We start from the raw sequence: 18,599 nt of genomic DNA, 5'->3' as shown, positions 1-18,599 counted from the left end.
TTACATGTTTTATTTAAATATTTATTTTGGTTCTTTAAAATCAAATTTATTATTATATTACTGTTATTTTTGAATATTAGGATTATTTATTATTTTAAGTTTATTTTTATATAAAATTATGATAATGTTAGGGGTAGCTTTATCTTATATTTGTGTGGCTTTAAATTATCAACTTTTAAGTTTATTTTTATATATTTTGAACCATTGCTTTTTTTTATATAAAATTAGGATAATGTTAGGGGTAGCTTTATCTTATATTTGTGTGGCTTCAAATGATCAACTTTTAAGTTTACTTTTATTTATTTGAACTATTGTTTTTTATGTAAATTAGATAATGTTAGGGGTAGCTTTATCTTATATTTGTGTGGCTTTAGATTATCAACTTTTAAGTTTACTTTTATTTATTTGAACTACTGTTTTTTATGTAAATTAGATAATGTTAGGGGTAGCTTTATCTTATATTTCTTTATCTTAAAATTATTAGCTTTTGAGTTTATTATCTGGTTTAGGCTATAATTTTTTATTTAACTTCAGTTAGGGGTAGCTTGAAGTTATATTTACTTAAGGGAGGAGATCCTTTTTTGAGTGTATTTTGTTTTATTTGTTGTTTAAAAGTGTGGGTTTAAGGTCCCTCTTAAATATATTTTTTTTTTTAAATTTGATTTTTGTTTTAAAATTTGGCTTTAAATTTATAACGCATGTAAATTTTTGTTAGGTTAAATATCCTTAATGGTTAATTTTTATTTTCAGTGTTATGGTTTTTTAATTTAATTTTTTAATTTAAGTTATATTTTTTAGAACCAAAAAATGTTGTGCCAGCATTTGCGGTTATTCCTCAGGTTCAAGTTAATTTTTTTATAATTTAGTCTTATTTGGTTTTAATATTTTGTATTTAGGTGAAATTTATATAATAAATTTTTTTTTCTATGTAAATTTGAATTTAAACCAGGATTAGATACCCTGTTATTCTTAATTAGTAATTTTTTTCTAAGGTAGTATATTTTTTATAATTGAAATTTAATAGATCTGGCGGTTTTTAAATTTTTTTAGAGGAACCTGTAATTTAAATGATATTCCACGATTTTTTGTACCTTTTTTTTCTTGTATATCTCTGTCGTTGAGTGTAATGAAAATTTATTTTCTTTTTCTTTTTAAAGATTTATGTTAGGTCAAGATGCAGTTATAAAAAGGTTATTATGGGTTACATTAATTTTTGTTTTTTGATTTTTTAATTTGATTAAATTTGAATTTGGATTTAATAGTAATTTTTTTTTAATTAATTTTTTTGAATTTTGCTCTTAATTATGTACATATCGCCCGTCACTCTCATAAATTGAGATAAGTCGTAACAAAGTAGATGTACTGGAAAGTGTATCTAGAATCAGATTTCGGTTTATTCTTATTTACAATAAGATTTTTTACTGTTCAATTCAGTTGAGTCTGATAGGTTTTTTTTTTTTAATTTTTTTGTGTCTTTCTTTTTTTTATTTGGTTTTTTTTTAATTTAGTTAATTGTACATTATTGGATAAATAAATTTTATTTTAGAATAATAATTTTTTTTAGTACCTTTGTATCAGGGTTAATTAATTTAAAAAAAATTTTTTTTTCCCGAATAGTGAAGATCTATCTTAATCTGTATTTTATTGTAGAATAATTATTTATAAGTTTGGGATTGTTTCGATATGAAATTCATTTCTTTTTATATCTGGTTATCTGGTAAATTGATTTAATCGAGAATTTCTTTTTGTTAGTTTTATTTTTTTTTTCATTTTGAAATTTTATATTAAGGTGGATAAGCTCTTTTTTTTTTATATAATTTTTTTTTTCTTTTTCTTGTGGGATTAGAATCTTTCATCATTTAAAGTTCGTTGTAGATTAAATTTTAATTTTTTTTTATATTTATTTTTTTACTGGATTTTAATTAATTTTTTTATTTTTAATTATGATTAAATTAGTAGATTTGAAAATTTTATTTATGAATTAGGCAAAAAATAATTTCGCCTGTTTATCAAAAACATGTCCTTTTGTGATTTATTTAAGGTTTGGCCTGCTCAATGATTTAAATAGCCGCAGTATTTTGACTGTGCTAAGGTAGCATAATAATTAGTCTTTTAATTGAGGTCTGGAATGAAGGGTTTGACGAAAATTATACTTTATTTTAAAAATTTAATTTGAATTTTATTTTTAAGTTAAAAAGCTTAAATTTAGGAGAGGGACGATAAGACCCTATAGATCTTTATTTTGTTTTTTAATTTTTTTGTTTTTAGTTTATTTTTTAAGTTTTTATGAATTAAATTTTGTTGGGGTGACAAATAAAATTTTAATCTTTATTTTTTTTTTTACATTTTTTTATGTAGGTTTGATCCTTTATTTTGATTAAAAGATTAAGATACCTTAGGGATAACAGCGTTATAAATCTGGAGAGTTCTTATTGATAGATTTGTTTGCGACCTCGATGTTGGATTAAAAGTTTCTGTAGGGTAGGTTTTACAGTTTTAGGTCTGTTCGACCTTTAAAATTTTACATGATCTGAGTTCAAGCCGGCGTGAGCCAGGTTGGTTTCTATCTTCTTTAAATTTATTCTAATTGGTACGAAAGGATTTTTGGTAATATAATAATTTATTTACTAATTTGGCAGATTTAAGTGCTTTAAATTTAGAATTTAATAATGTATTTTTACAGTTAGTAAATGTTTATTCTTAGTTCTTTTTTTTTTTTTATTTTTATTCTTTTGGGTGCTTTTTTTACTTTATTTGAACGCAGGATTTTAGGTTACATTCAATTTCGTAAGTGTCCTAATAAGGTTGGTCTATTTGGTTTATTACAGCCTTTTAGAGATGCTTTAAAGTTATTTAGAAGGGAATTTTATTTTCTTGTTTTTGGAAATTATTTAATTTATTTTTTTGTACCTATTCTGGGTCTTTCTGTTTCTTTAATTTTTTGATTAATATTTCCTTTTAGTTTTAATTTTGTTGGATTTTCTTATTGTCTTTTCTTTTTTTTTTGTTGTTCTGGTTTGGGGGTTTATTTTATTATAATTGCTGGGTGGTCGTCTAATTCTGTATATTCTTTATTGGGTTGTATACGAAGAATTTCTCAAAGAATTTCTTATGAAGTTCTTTTTTTTTAGTTATTTTTTGTTTTATTTTATATTGTGAGTCTTTTAATTTGAATTATTTTTGTTATTTTCAGTTCGATGTTTGATTTATTTTTTTTTCTTTTCCTTTGTTTATAATTTTTCTTTCTTGTATTTTGGCTGAAACTAATCGTTCTCCATTTGATTTTCTGAGGGTGAGTCAGAGTTGGTTTCTGGATTTAATGTTGAGTATAGATCATTTAGATTTTCTTTATTTTTTTTATCTGAATATAGAAATATAATGTTTATGAGATTTTTTACTTGTTTAGTTTTTTTGGGGGGTGATTGTATAATTTTTTTTTTTGTTAGGGTTATTTTTCTTATTTATTTTTTTGTTTGGGTTCGTGGTTCCTTTCCTCGTTATCGTTATGATAAATTGATATATATGTGTTGAAGGAGTTATTTACCTGTTACTTTAAATTATATTTTGGTTTTTATTTTTTTTAGGATTTTTTTGTTTTTCATTATTTTAAGGTGATAAAAAAGTTAATAGTATTTTATACTTTCCTATAATTTCAAGTTATATTGCTTTGAGCTTATTAACTTATAATTTATCTCATATCCTTGCAGACATGGGGTAAATAATAATAAATGAAAAGTAAATTGTGGTCAAGATTTGTCCTGTAATAATACATGGTTCTTCAACTGGTCGTGCTCCAATTCATGTAAGTAGAATAAATGTATTTACTATAGTTCAGAATATTATTTTATTTATTGGGTAGAATGATCTTGTTTGAAATTTTATTTTTATTGAGAATGGTATTGATATAATAATTATAATTGATATTATTAGTGCTACTACTCCTCCTAATTTTCTAGGGATAGACCGTAGAATTGCGTATGCGAATAGGAAATATCATTCGGGTTGAATGTGGGGAGGTGTTCTTAGTGGGTTTGCTGGTGTAAAATTTTCTGGATCTATAGTGAGGAATGGATTTAAGTTAATTATTATTGTAAAAATTATTATTATTATTATTATTCCTAAGATATCTTTCGTTGTGAAGTAGGGATGGAATGGAATTTTGTCAATATTGTTTTTTATACCTAGTGGGTTAGAGGATCCGGATTCGTGTAGGAATATTAGGTGTAATATTACTATTGTTGATAAAATAAATGGTATAATGAAGTGGAATGTGAAGAATTGGGTTAGGGTAGGATTGTCTACAGCAAATCCTCCTCAAACTCATTGTACTACTATTTCTCCCATGTAAGGAATTGTTGAAATTAAATTTGTAATTACTGTTGCTCCTCAGAAGGATATTTGTCCTCATGGCAATACATATCCTATAAATGCTGTTGCTATTAATGTTAAAAGAATTATTGATCCGGATATTCATGTTTTTTTTAATTTAAATGATCCATAATATATTCCTCGTCCTGTGTGTATAAAAATTAAAATGAAGAATAATGATGCACCATTTGCATGTATGTTTCAAATTATTCATCCGTAATTTACCTCTCGGTAATGTGTACAATTCTTTTAAAAGCTTTATCAATTCTTGGTGAGTAATGTATTGCTAAGAATAATCCTGAGATAATTTGAATTATTAAGCATATTCCTAGTAGTGATCCAAAGTTTCATCATAATGAAATATTTGATGGTCTTGGTAGTTCAATTAAGAAGGAATTTATTGGTCTTAATTTACGTATTGATTTAAACATAAGTTTTTTTTAGTGGTCCTTCAAATGTTCTTACGATGTTATTTACTGAAATTATTGTGATAATTAAGATTATTATTATTGTTAGTGTAATATTTATTTTATATATTCTAAAAAATTTTCTTGTTGATTTTTCTTCAGTTAGTTCGGTTATCATTTCCTTTGTTTCATTAAATTTAATAATTATTTCTGTGGTTGGATCTAATTTACTTACTATTATAGTAATTAATATAGCTATTATTCAGATTAAAAAAAATTTTGTTCTTGGTTTAAATTTTTCATTTGATGCAATTCTTGATATATATATATATGAATATAATTATTAGTCCTCCTACTGTTGTTAAGAATATAATGTAAAGATATCATGATTTAATTATTATTGAATTATTTCTGCACATTAGGGCTGTTTGGAAAATTAGTATTGATCCTAGTGATATAGGGTGTTTAAGTATTGGAGATATAATAATATTTGATAAAATTATATATTTTGTGAAAATTCAGTAAGTATTTTAATATAAAATATTAGTTTTGCATATTAAAGATGATTTTTTTCTTTACTGATTTTGTTTAGATAAATTTTTTTTAAATTATGATTTACAAGATCATTGTTTTTTTTAAACTATCCTAAACTTTACTTATGATAATTATTTATTTTTTTGGTTATTTCTTTAGATTAATTATTTTTTTATTTGTTCGTAGGCATTTTCTTTTATGTCTTTTGGGACTTGAATATCTATTACTTTATTCTTTTTTTTTTTATTTTTGGGTTTATGGGTTATTTTGATTTTGATTATTATTTTTTGGTTATTTATTTGGTGTTTGGAGTTTGTGATGGTGTTTTAGGACTTTCTTTATTGGTTTTTTTAATTCGTAATTCTAGAAGAGATTATTTAGATAGATTGACCTTGTGTTAACATTTTTTTTTTTTGTTTTCTTTAATCCTTTTTTGTGTTTTAAATAATTGATTTGTCTATTTAGTGGATTTGTTTTTTTATTTTTTTTATTTTTTTATTTCTATTTCTTATTTTTTTATAATTGATAGGGTTTCATATATTTTTATCTGTTATGTATATATATTGTATCTGTTTATTTACATTATTATTTTGATTTGTTGTCTAAGATTTATATTTTTTGTTTTCATTTTTTGTTATTTTTTTTATTTATTTATTTTTTTTTGAGTGTAGATTGATTCCTCTATTTTTATTCATTTTTGGATGAGGGTATCAGCCTGAGCGTTTAAGTGCAGGATTTTTTTTAATTTTTTATACTCTTTTTGGTTCTTTTCCTTTTTTATTTAGAATTTTTTATTTAAATAGTTTTTATGATTATTTTAATTATTTATTTTTTGATTTTTTATTGAATAATTATTTGATGTTTATTATTTTATTTTATTTTTTTATTAAGTTTCCTTTATTTGGATTTCATTTATGGTTGCCTAGGGCTCATGTTGAGGCACCTACCTCAGGTTCTATAATTTTAGCTGGTGTAATATTAAAGTTGGGGGGTTATGGATTTATTCGTTGTTTAGGTTATATTTATCATTTTTTATTTAATTATGGTTATTTTTTTGTTAGTATTTGTTTATTTGGCTGTTTTTTTGTTAGAATATTTTGTATAATTCAAAGAGATTTAAAGGTACTTGTTGCTTATTCTTCTGTTTGTCATATAAGTTTGGTTATTTGCGGATTATTTACTATATCTGGTCTTGGACTTATTGGTTCATTATCTTTTATAGTTGCTCATGCCTTTGTTTCATCGGGTCTTTTTTTTTTAATTGGAATTATTTATGATCGGTTGGGAAGCTGAAGATTTTTTATTGTTAAGGGGTTACTTAACTATTTACCTACACTTAGTTTTTTGATTTTTGTTTTGTGTTATAAATATATCTTGTCATCCTAGATTGAATTTATTTTCTGAGATTTGTTTAATTATTTCTATTTTAAGATGAAGATTTTTTTCAGTTATTTTTTGATGTTTATTTTATTTTTTTCTGCTTGTTATAGAGTAATAATTTTTTCTTTAACTCAGCATGGCTTGTATTCTGGTGATTTGATTTTAATTAATTCTTGTTGTGTTTGTGAATTTTACATTCTTCTTCTTCATTGTTTTCCTATTTTTTATATAATGTTTGACTTTCTTTTTTTTTTTATTTTGCTTATTTATTTTAATTTAAAATTTTGATTTGTGATGTCAAAGATCTTTTTGAGGATAGGCTATGTTTTTCTGCTACAATCTTTTTTTCTTTTTTTTTTTGGTCTGAATATGATTTTGTTTTTTTTTTTTTTGAGTGATTATTTTTTTTAATTCCTTTTCTATAAGTTTAATTTTTTTTTTGATTGAATTTCTTGTTTTTTATGTCTTTTGTATTTTTAATTAGAGGTTGTGTTTTATTCTATAGTCTTGGTTATATAAGGGGTGATTTAAATTTAGTTCGCTTTTATTATTTGGTTTTTTTATTTATTTTAAGTATGGATTTTTTTATTCTAATACCTGATTTTATTTGTTTATTATTGGGTTGAGGCGGTTTAGGACTGGTATCTTATTGTTTAGTTATTTATTATCAAAATAGAGTTTCTTTATATTCTGGTCTTATTACTTTATTAATGAATCGTATTGGTGATGTATTTTTAATTTTGTGTTTAGGTTTATTTATTAATTTTGGTTCTTTTCATTATATTTTTTATATTAATTTTTTTAATAATGATTTTATTATTTTGTTTTATTTAGTTTTATTTGCTTCTTTTACTAAAAGTGCTCAGTTTCCATTTTGTGTTTGGTTACCTTCGGCTATAGCAGCTCCTACTCCTGTTTCTTCTTTAGTTCATTCTTCTACTTTAGTAACTTCTGGTGTTTATTTAATTATTCGTTTTAATTATTTTATTTTATTTTGTGATACTTATTTTTTAATGATTATTTCTTTGGTTACAATAGTTTTATCTGGATTTGCTGCTTGTTTAGAAAATGATTTAAAAAAGATTATTGCCTTTTCTACTCTTAGACAATTAGGATTTATGTTTTTTACTCTTTCTCTAGGTTCTTTAACTCTTTGTTTTATTCATTTGTTAATTCATGCCTTATTTAAGTCGTTACTCTTTTTGTGTTCTAGAATTTCCATTCATTGTTTTTTAGGCAGTCAAGATATTCGATTTATAGGTGGGTTGGTAAAGCAATGCCCTTACGTGAGTTCAGCATTTTTTGTTTCTTTAATTTGTTTGTGTGGGTTCCCTTTTTTTTCTGGTTTTTACTCGAAGGATTTTATTTTAGAGTTTTTTTTTAATTTGATAAATTTTTTTTTTTTTTTTGGTGTTACTTTTATTTATAGTTTACGTTTAATTTATTATTTATTTTCTTCAAATTCTTTTTTTTTCCTTATATTAATTTTTGTTACAGTTTTTTTATGAATATTTCTCTTCTTTTTTTATCTTGTTTATTTGTTGGTTCTTTTAAGTTTTGGTTATTTGAGGATGATTTTTTTTTTGTTTTGTCTTTTGATTTTAAGTTGATTCCTTTGTTTTTGTTTTTTTTTTGTTTTTTGATGTTTTAAGTTTTTTATATTTTTATTTTGGTTTGATTTATTTTTATTTTTTCAGTTCTATGTGGTTTTTAAGATTTTATTCTTCAGGTTTTTTAGTTTCTGTTATTTTAGTTATAGATTAGTTGATGTAGGTTGATTAGAATATTTTGTCTCGGGTGGTTTAGTTGGATTTTTAAAATGGTTAGGTTTTTTTTTTGATAGGTTTACTTTAAATATTCTTAAGTTTTATTTTTTTTATTTTTTTATTTTTTTTGTTCGGATAGCTTAATTAAAAGCCTAACATTGAAATTGTTATTATGAATTTTTTCTCTGCAGATTTATAAAATTTATTCATTTATACATTGAAAGTGTATTGTTTTTTTTTAAACTATATAAATAAGAATAAAGTGATTTCACTTGAAAGGTAGTTAGCAGCTCCTTTTCTTTTTATTCTTTTAACTGGATATTATCAATTTTTTCATTAACAGTGAATAGCTTCTATTTAGCTTCAGTTAAATTGAGTATGAGGATTATCCTTAATATTAAGTCGAAATTAATTGTAATTTTACTTCTTTACTCTATTTAAGAGAAATTGATTATTCAATAATTTTTATTTGCAAAGTAAATATTATATTTAACTATTCTCCTTAATTTCTTCATTCTAGTATTCCTATTTTTCATTCATGTATGAGTCCTATAATTAAGATTGAAATTGTAATTGTTGATGAAATTAATCATTCTTCTATAATTATTATTTTTGTTGAGAATATTGGTATGATTATTGAGATTTCAATATCGAAGATTAAGAAGATTGTTGCAATTAGAAAGAAGTGTGTAGAAAATGATTTTCGTGTTGATGATATTTTTGAAAATCCACATTCGAATGGTGAATTTTTTTCTCGTCTTATTTTATTTTTTTTAGAGATTATTATTGTGAGTATTATTATTAAAATAATGATTGATCTTAGTGAAATTATTGTTATTGTAATTTTGATTATCTTTTTAATTTTTTTAATCTATTAGTTGGAGGCTAATTATACTTTTTGTACTAAAAAGATTATTTTTATTTTCCTCATCAGTAAATTGAAAGATATAGGAATAATCAAATTACGTCTACAAAGTGTCAGTATCAGATTGCTGCCTCTAGACCTAGGTGATGTCTGGCTGAGAAATGTATCTTTATGCACCGTACCATTGAGATTGTAATGAAGGTAATTCCTACAATTACATGAATACCGTGGAATCCTGTACTTAGAAAGAATGATGATCCATAAATTGAGTCTGCTATTGTAAAGGTTGATTGTTGATATTCTCATTTTTGTAGAAATGTAAAGTATAATCCTAGGAAGAGAGTTAATATTAATGATTTATTTGATATTGATAGTTTATTTAATAAGATTCTGTGGTGTGCTCATGTTACTGTAATTCCTAATGAGATTAGGATAATTGTGTTTAACAGTGGAATTTCTAATGGGTTAAAGGGTTTAATAGATTTTGGTGGTCAGTTTATTCCAATTTCAATTGATGGTGCTAGTCTTGAGTGAAAGAATATTCAGAAAAATGATACGAAGAATATTATTTCTGAGATAATGAATATGATTATTCCTATTTTTATTAGTGATTTTACTTTATTTGTATGATTTCCTTGGAATGTTGCTTCTCGTGTGATGTCTCGTCATCATAATATTATTGAAATATTATGATGACAGATAGTTTTTATGATTGTACAGATAGTTTTAACTCAGGTAAAACTATCTGTACTTTATATAATAACCACGGTTTAATCAGGATACAAATGAAGGAAGCATTTGATAAAAATTAAAAGTTCTAGACAAAAACATATTTTAATAATACAATTTATTGTATGGGCTATTAAAGACTCAAGTTTGGAAACTGTGGTAGTAATTTTATTCATAAGTCAATCTGGTGGTAGTAATTATTCATAAGCCAATCTTCTTATGGCATAGTTTATGTTAATTCTAGTTTATATTGAACTAATATAGAGAATAATGATAAAATGACAAATTTAGGCTTACAGAGAGACGGCTGAGAGTATTAGTTTTGTTCTTTAAGAAATTTAAAATATTAACATTTTTATAAATAAGTCCTTAAAGGAATTTTAATTTAATAAGGTGTTATAAAAAAAAAAAGTTGTTTTTGAAATAAGTTTTGTATTATTCATAAATGTAATTTATATGTAGTACTTGTATTAATTGAGCAAATAAATAAAAAGCCTATTTAACATTTTGGTTTGAGTTGGTTCTGGTATTATTTTCATTTTGTATTTAGTTTACCTCAACTATAAAGAATATTTAATTTTAGTTTAGCAGGAAATGATTTATGGGCTATATAGCTCTTTTTCATGATGCTTTTCAACAGATCAAGAACCTAACGTGTACCAAACTTCATTCTAATAAATGTAATCTGTAATACTACATTATCTTATCTAATGTAATGTTTTACTTAATGTAATCTACATCTATTGTTCTAAATTATTAACATTTTTATTACGTAATGTCAGGAAGTAAACCATTCCAATCTTTTCTACTTTCCTATGTCTCCACAATTTCTTAGTCAGCTTGTATGTAGCAATTAAAAATTAGTACCCGTATAATATTAATCTTCTAAGTAATGCCATAACTTTATAACAATAACAGATCAAATTTGCAACAAAATCAATTTTTACTGACCACATGAGATCCACCAGACCACCTTGTTTTGCTATTACTCTTTTGACTCTATTTGCAAAGTCTATTGATGATTCACCAGGCTCTTGGTACATAGGAGGTAAATACCAAACATCACAAACTATTGCCCAACTAGACATCATCATAAATAAATAATGCATCATTGAATATCTGCTACTATTCCAAAATGCATCACCAAACCTTGGATCATACTGAAACAAAAAATGGAAGCAATGTATAAATTAATATATAAAATGTGAATTTGTATATACAAATGCAAAGTGTTAGTGGATTTGACTAATTCATTTATATTCTATCACTAAATAAGAAAACCATAAAGATTTTTAAAGCCGGATATTATAGAATCAATTCTTTCCTTGACAACAGTAAATATCTTCATACAATATTTATGATCTATAACAGAAAACTAACAACACTGTAAAAATTTTAATTTCACATTAAAAACCTTTTCTATTTCTGTTTCAAATCAATTATTTTTATTCAAAATATTAATGTTAAACATTCCCAAACACAGATTGATGAAATGAATAAATATTAAATATAATAACAACAATCACCTTAATTGCTACTGGATAAATGACACCATTCACCTCAAAACTTCCTTTCTTAAACTGCATTACAGATGTATTATTAATACATGTACCTTCAGGAAATATAAGTATAGGGGGATTGTTTGGATCACTCACATGCTGTTTTAGTCTGAAACATAAATGATGTTGAACATGAAAAAAAAATCAAACTCAAACCATTACTCAATAATTGCAGTACCATTGGAAATGATCATGATAAAAAATTTTTCTGTAGTAAGAGTAATTACTAAGAACTTGTAATAAATTTGTTCTGATGCTAGAAAATATATTTAAAAAAAAACCACAAATTTTCTTTTTAGAAAAGTTAATTATTTAAATAGTTATTCCTAATAAACTAAAACATTTGAAAATTATGTAAACTTGATAAAAGTAACCCCTTACCGTGCCTCATGGCTGCAATACTTCATTTTATCATCAATTCATATAATAAATTTACAAACAATTTATAAGAAAAAAAATCTACTTTTCATACAAAATTTCAGTAGTCAGAGAATTAGTTCTATATTTAATAAGTTAAAAGCTTATTTTGTTGAAGTTTTCAATAACTTACTGAACTTAAATACTTTTCCCGTTGCTGATGTACTACCTCTATTTCAATTGCAGACACCCCCAAAAAAAATCAGTGCTTCAGCACTGATTTTTTTTTCAGCACTGATTTCTGATTTCTGATTTCTGATTTTTTCAGCATTGAATAGCTCCTGAAAAAATTTTCAGGAATGAATTTTTTGATTTATTTCCTTTATAATTTACAAAGTGTCTTTCTTTTGATGAGGATCTTAACTTTGAAAATAAAAAAAAAATTAAAATAAAAAGGTCTGGAAAATACACAGGATGAGAAAAAAACAGCTTTTTTGATACTTGTTTTTCAACAGTTCAAACTGTTTTCTTCTCACTGATATGACAGTGTCACGTCACTAGAAGCTGATACCATTAATTAACAGTTGATCCCTTTGGCTGAACACTAGTGATGGCAATCCCTTGAATACTGAAAAAAATATCAGCATATTTCTGAAATTTAAACCTTCAACCTTTTAACTTCCTGAAGATCTGTCAATTGACTGTAATGGTTGAAATTTGGTTTTAAAATCATACCTGTTAACCCATTTTCATCACTAGTTACAATATACTTAATGGAAATACTTCAGCTCCACTTTTCTAATCCAATTATTAATTGAAATGCACATTTGATGGTTTTAAACACAAATTATTACCGGCTAATGTCAACAAACATATTTATACAATGCTTATCATCAACTGACTCCTAGTACCTTACAAACCATTATTCACAGTTTAAATATTGATCATCATTATTTGCTTATTTGATCATATGATGCCTGCTGAAAAAATGACACTAAGTTAGATAATAAATTTTATCTTGTTATGTTAGCCTTTAGGTTAATGTCAGCCTTGTAAAAAATCAAAAAATACAGGTTACAGACAAAGTAATACTTCAGGCAGCGTGATTGAGTAATGAGTTGATTGTCCTAAGTGACACAAAAGAGTTTATGAGTCATGGCTAATATAGTGCTGTAAATTGTTGACAGCAATCTATATGCAGAAACTATCTGAAGACCTCATGCAAAAAATAAAAGCTTGAAAGAAATTAACAGCAGAATATCTTACAGAATGTAATATACAAGTGTGGAAAAAAATTTGAAAATTTTTAAAGTGAATAGTAATAAAAGATTGAACAATTTTGAAAAATGTTATATGAAATCTGCTAAATTCCTAATGTAAATTTCTTCATTTACACATCTACACTAATTTCCAATATTAGAATCAGCTCCACATACAAGATGCACCCAACAGTTGTCTCCAATGATTAAAGTAGTCCAAATCAAGGATAGAAAGTGCTAGCATATACTACTGCCACTAGCATTTAGGTAATCCCAATAATTCACTTAAGTAAACAAAAATTAAAAATATTATGAAATTAAAATTAAAAATACCAGTAAATACAAACAAGTAATACTTCCTAACAATTCTTTAAACATAAATATTTTTCACATAATGAAATAGTTATTTAGAATAAATAAATAGAGTAATTGTGTAAAAATAAGTTAACTTCAGAGACCATTAAAATAAAATTAAAAAAAAATACTTTGATAATTAAAGACCACTGACCGATGTGCAACAGCTTCTCTATCCTTAACTTCTGATCTTTCAAACCAAATATGAGGTGAAGCTCTTGCTAAAGCTCTTTGACAAAGACCAAGAAAACCACCATGTCTTTGTCCAACCTAGAAAAAAATAGTATAAAAAAATTAATGGTAAGATTTTTTTTAGTTATCAAATTTATTTATTTTTTCACTTTATTTTATTTAAGATTAAATTAATTTCCTTCAGAATAGAGCAAATAATCTTTTTGCGGATTTTTTGTATCGTCCTTTTTTTTAGGAATTAAGAGACCCAGGTTAACCCAGCAGGCTTCAGCCATTAAACTTATTGTACAACCACCATACAGGAAAAGGGATCCCTGAGCAATTCAAAGGCAGTCTCCCACCAGAATCTGCATTTTAAACTTTGTTTAATACAACTTTACATATACTCCCTGTACTAACTAATATGCTTTTATAAATCTTTACTTTATCCTTTGTAACTACTGCCATATACTACGGCAGTATATGGGCTTTAACCTTCAATTTCAAGTTCCACTACATCAACTGATTCACGTCATCAAACACTGAATTATAACCCTACCCACATTGACCGTACATCCTGTAAACATACATTAAGATCACTGCCCATATATGACAAAACAGAAATTTTTTGCTACAGATGCCAATTTTTTCTCACATTTTATGTTTAATTTTCACTTTATATTATAATAGCTGTATTTTTATAATTACTATAAAAAATTACAGTTGATGTTATAGCTGTAGCTTACATGGCAATTGCTCTCTTTGTTACATGTTATGTTTAATCCTATTGGATGTTGGTTATATTACACTATTTATTGTAATAAAGAATTCATCCATAAATAAAAAACGTGTAATGTAACCAACATCCGACAGAATTAAACATAACATGTAACAAAGATAACAATTACCATGTAGCAATTACATAATTTATATTCACAGGTACAAATATAAATCACAAATTAAGAAAGATAAACAATTACCATACTTTTCTACCCCTTCAGCCAGTCTTCTGTTTCTGTTTTACAAAATTCAATTAACTATTAACATTTTGATTGTATTAATCCATCAATTCCAATTATCATTATTCATGATTTTGATTTTCAGAAATTTGTAATCTTTTACTTGAAAGTCCTTGTTTAATGGCAGTGAAACTCTGCTAAGATTTTTTTTTCATGAGAATGAAGAAAAATAATATTGTTAGCAGAAAACTGTAAAGTACAGAAATCTAATGATTCTTGGCTTTTTTTAACAACAATAATATAATAAACAACAAAATCTATTCGCACAATTATTTTACTCTTTTCCAGCCTTCTAAATTGTAAATATGATGATAAAAGGAAAAATATTCTTTGACTTTCACTTCTTTACAGTACCAGTGACTTAAAATAAAAAAGCACATTTTAAATGTGCATTAATAAAATAAAACATCACATAAAGCAACAGATGCTGCCATCTAGTAATTTCATTCTTCTACTATTAAAATTCCAAAACTTGTTGCCCATATCTTCTCATCTGCTTTCATTATGGAGTCTACTACATCTATTACATGAACACGACTAAAATAGCAGGCAAAAGAAAATCTGAATTTTTAGCAGCAGAAAAAGTGAATGCTATAGAGTATGTAATACAAGGATGAATCAAATATAAACAGTAGTTTTTAAAAAATTCATTGATTAATAATAAACACAATTCAAACCTTCATCATTTTTCTATATAGCCTCCTGGACGATTTACACACTTTTGCTAATGATTTGGAAGCTTGAATATTCCTAGTTCATTAAACGTTTGAGGACGTGTTGTCAACCAATTGTGAACACGCTCCCCAATGTCTTCATTGAATTTCAAATCACTCCCCTCCAAGAGATTCTTTTAAGGGCGCAAAAAAAAAATAATAATCACAGGGGGACAAATCTGAACTGTAGAGAAGGTGGTCAAGGGTCTCCCAGTGCATTTTTTCAATTTATCTCTTGTCAAAATTCCAATGTACAGCCTGGCATTATGAAGGGGAAGGCCATCTCATTGATGGGTATACCGCGTCTTTTGTTTCAGTAGGTGGCTTTTGTTGAATGTAGCAGCTGACAATAGTAAGCCGCATTCACTGTTTGTCAATTGTGGAGAAAATCAATGAGTAAAACATCCACTGAGTCAAAAAACTGCAAGAACTTTTCCAGCTGACAACAGGTTTTGGCCTTGACTGGGCAGCCCTCACTCTTCCTTTGCCACTCCTTACTCGCCATTTTTGACTCCAGAGGGTAATGATGGACACACATCTCATCACATGTAACGATGTATCTTAAAAAATCATCCCTTTTTGCCAAAATTAATTCAGAAGTTGATCACAAATCTCCAACCTGACCTGTTTTTGATTTTTTGTCAATAACCTTGGAACCCGTCAAGCACTAATTTTTCTAAAGCCAAGAAAATTAGTGATAATGGATTGAACACTCCCATAGCTGATACCCATTTCTGATGCAATTTCTTCAACAGTGAACTGGCGATCATCTTCAAAAAGCTCTTGAACGGCATGGATGTACTCACTACTTGTGCTGTGAGACTTAACCTTCGGGGTCGATCATGACTTTCATTTTCTACACTTTCTCACCCATCCTTAAATTGTCTGGCCCATGTATACACTCAGTTCTGGGACAGTAGTATGCCCAAACTGTACCTTTAAACAAATTAAAATTTTCACAGGTTTAACACAATCATTAGTTAAAAACTTTATGATTATACGCTGAGCAACAGATGACAGAACCTTTTGCTCACTCATGGCTGTACGGAGCAGAGGAGCTAACCAAGCTGGTTCCCCCTCCTCTCTATCACACCGAACATTAACTCCCCCCCACTCTGCCATCCAACTCAGAACTGCTTTTTGCATAGAATAGCAAATTTACCGTTTAAATTTGATCTAAAATCGTCTGTAGTACACCATGGCATCCCCTTCACTGCTCTTAACATCACTCAGCAACTTCTCCTCACACCAGCAGCCATATCTAATTATGATGTCACTATTATAGTATCAAAATATGTTCTGGTAATTTGTTATTATAAATAGAATTATTTTCTAAGTATATGTTTTTTTCAAGTATGTTAAACTAAGGTTATACTATAAGTAAGCAGTAATAATGACATAATACAAAAGTATATGAAACAAGTTGTTTATTTATTAAAGACTATAATGCTATGATTCTCTTTGACATGGTGTAGTTATTTAAGAAAATTATTTGTAAATAGCACATACGCACCAATAACAAATATTATTTTGAACTTTGTAGGTCTACAAAACTACAGAATAAAAATATTAAACTGTATAAAAATACATAAATAAATAAAGTGTTAAAGAAACGTGAGTAAAAGTAATCATTATTAAATTTATTCTAAAAAAAATTACGAATACTACAGAGACATTAAGTTTGTACTATAACAAACGCAAAATTAATTTAATTAATTAAAACATTAATTCATACTATATTTTATACATCTGTTACTTCATACTATATTTTGTCATTTTGAGATTTTACTTTTGTCGCTACTAATAGCAAGTATTCTGCATGCCGAGTTATAGGAGTGGGGTAGAGGAGATAAGTAGAAGTAGCTTGTAGCGGGACCTTAAATTTTATGTAAATTATGGTGATATTCAACGTCATCTAAAAGTCAATTATGATGATAAAACTGATCAAAATATTACACGAGTAAGTGGGCAATAAAATTTTGCATCAAAAGTTTAAAAAACGAATTTCAAGGAGAAACCTTACACTGATCAACTGGTTTCTGTGACTGATGAAAAGCATCACCATTTAAAAAATATTTATGTGTGTGTGTGTGTGTGTGTGTGTGTGTGTGTATCAAAATGACCAAAATAATTTGACTTTTCATATTTTCATGAATCTCCTTCATTGATCTAACAATTTTATTATGATTAATAAATTGTTTGATAGGTACGTACCCTTTTTCTTCAACAGCAATAATTTGCAATTACTATTTAACATTTCAATACATTTATAACTCAGTATTTATAATATAGAATTAATTTCTATTATTAATATAAATTATATTAATATTGAATGTAATATTTCTATTACATTTATAATTTAATTTTTATTAAAACTGGTCTACTTATATACTTCACTACAGTATAATAAAACCAAAAAATATATTTTACCAAAGCATAAGAATTATCACACATAAGTATATTGACATCAATTGGTGAAGTATGGTTTGCAACACATATTCCTTGTTTAGGTCTATTTTCTAAATTATGGTAATTAATAACAGCTGATAAAGCTGAAGAAAGTACACGTGAACACATAACAGTGACTCGAGCATTGAACCACCTTTTTAATGGGCTTTCTGGAATGTATCCAACAATTGCTGTACAAAATGTTAACCACATAACCTAAAAAAAATTAAAAAATTAATTAATAAAACAATCAGTTTAATAAATTCAACAGATATCAGGATATATAAAGCTAAATTTAAATTCATTTGATAATACATACAAAAACATCACACCCACAAATATTATTTGAGAAAAAAAGGAAAACCAAAAACCAATGGAAACTATGAATGAGTTAAAATTTTAGAAGTGTCCAAACTGTAATTTTAAGTGATTTCCTCAAAACCAAAAAAGGTACTTACGTATTAACGTCACCGCAGCTACAGCTTTATTTCAAAGTAGTCAATCGGATTTTGGTGGAAAATGGGCCGATATAGCATAGATTCAAAACAGTCTCTTTATTAATTTTAATAAATATATTTATTTATTTTATAAATATAATTTAACCAAACTTAACCTACACTCGCTTCGCTCCCTAACATTGACTAATTAACAGGAGTGTTTTGATTATTTA

General features: G+C 26.0%; 1 protein-coding gene and 3 pseudogenes across 2 annotated transcripts in view; 1 reads left to right on the top strand and 3 right to left on the bottom strand.

Moving 5' to 3' along the window:
* Gpat4 (Glycerol-3-phosphate acyltransferase 4) overlaps positions 1–18,599 on the bottom strand; it is a 124,574-nt gene that overhangs the window by 9,243 nt on the left and 96,732 nt on the right. For both annotated transcript variants that reach the window (XM_075365964.1, XM_075365965.1), the window contains 4 exons: positions 17,912–18,145; positions 13,733–13,848; positions 11,576–11,717; positions 11,001–11,209 (listed from right to left, as the gene is read on the bottom strand). In XM_075365964.1, the coding sequence (XP_075222079.1) occupies positions 11,001–11,209; positions 11,576–11,717; positions 13,733–13,848; positions 17,912–18,145 (701 nt within the window). The remainder of the gene's footprint in view (positions 1–11,000; positions 11,210–11,575; positions 11,718–13,732; positions 13,849–17,911; positions 18,146–18,599) is intronic.
* LOC142324882 (cytochrome b-like) lies at positions 2,386–4,799 on the bottom strand (annotated as a pseudogene).
* Positions 7,148–8,599, top strand: LOC142324624 (NADH-ubiquinone oxidoreductase chain 5-like; annotated as a pseudogene).
* LOC142324621 (cytochrome c oxidase subunit 3-like) lies at positions 9,284–10,719 on the bottom strand (annotated as a pseudogene).

This window comes from Lycorma delicatula, chromosome 5 (genome assembly GCF_047948215.1).
Source record: "Lycorma delicatula isolate Av1 chromosome 5, ASM4794821v1, whole genome shotgun sequence".
In the NCBI taxonomy this organism is placed as follows: Eukaryota; Metazoa; Arthropoda; class Insecta; order Hemiptera; family Fulgoridae; genus Lycorma; species Lycorma delicatula.
This window is presented reverse-complemented; position numbering and strand designations above follow the sequence as displayed.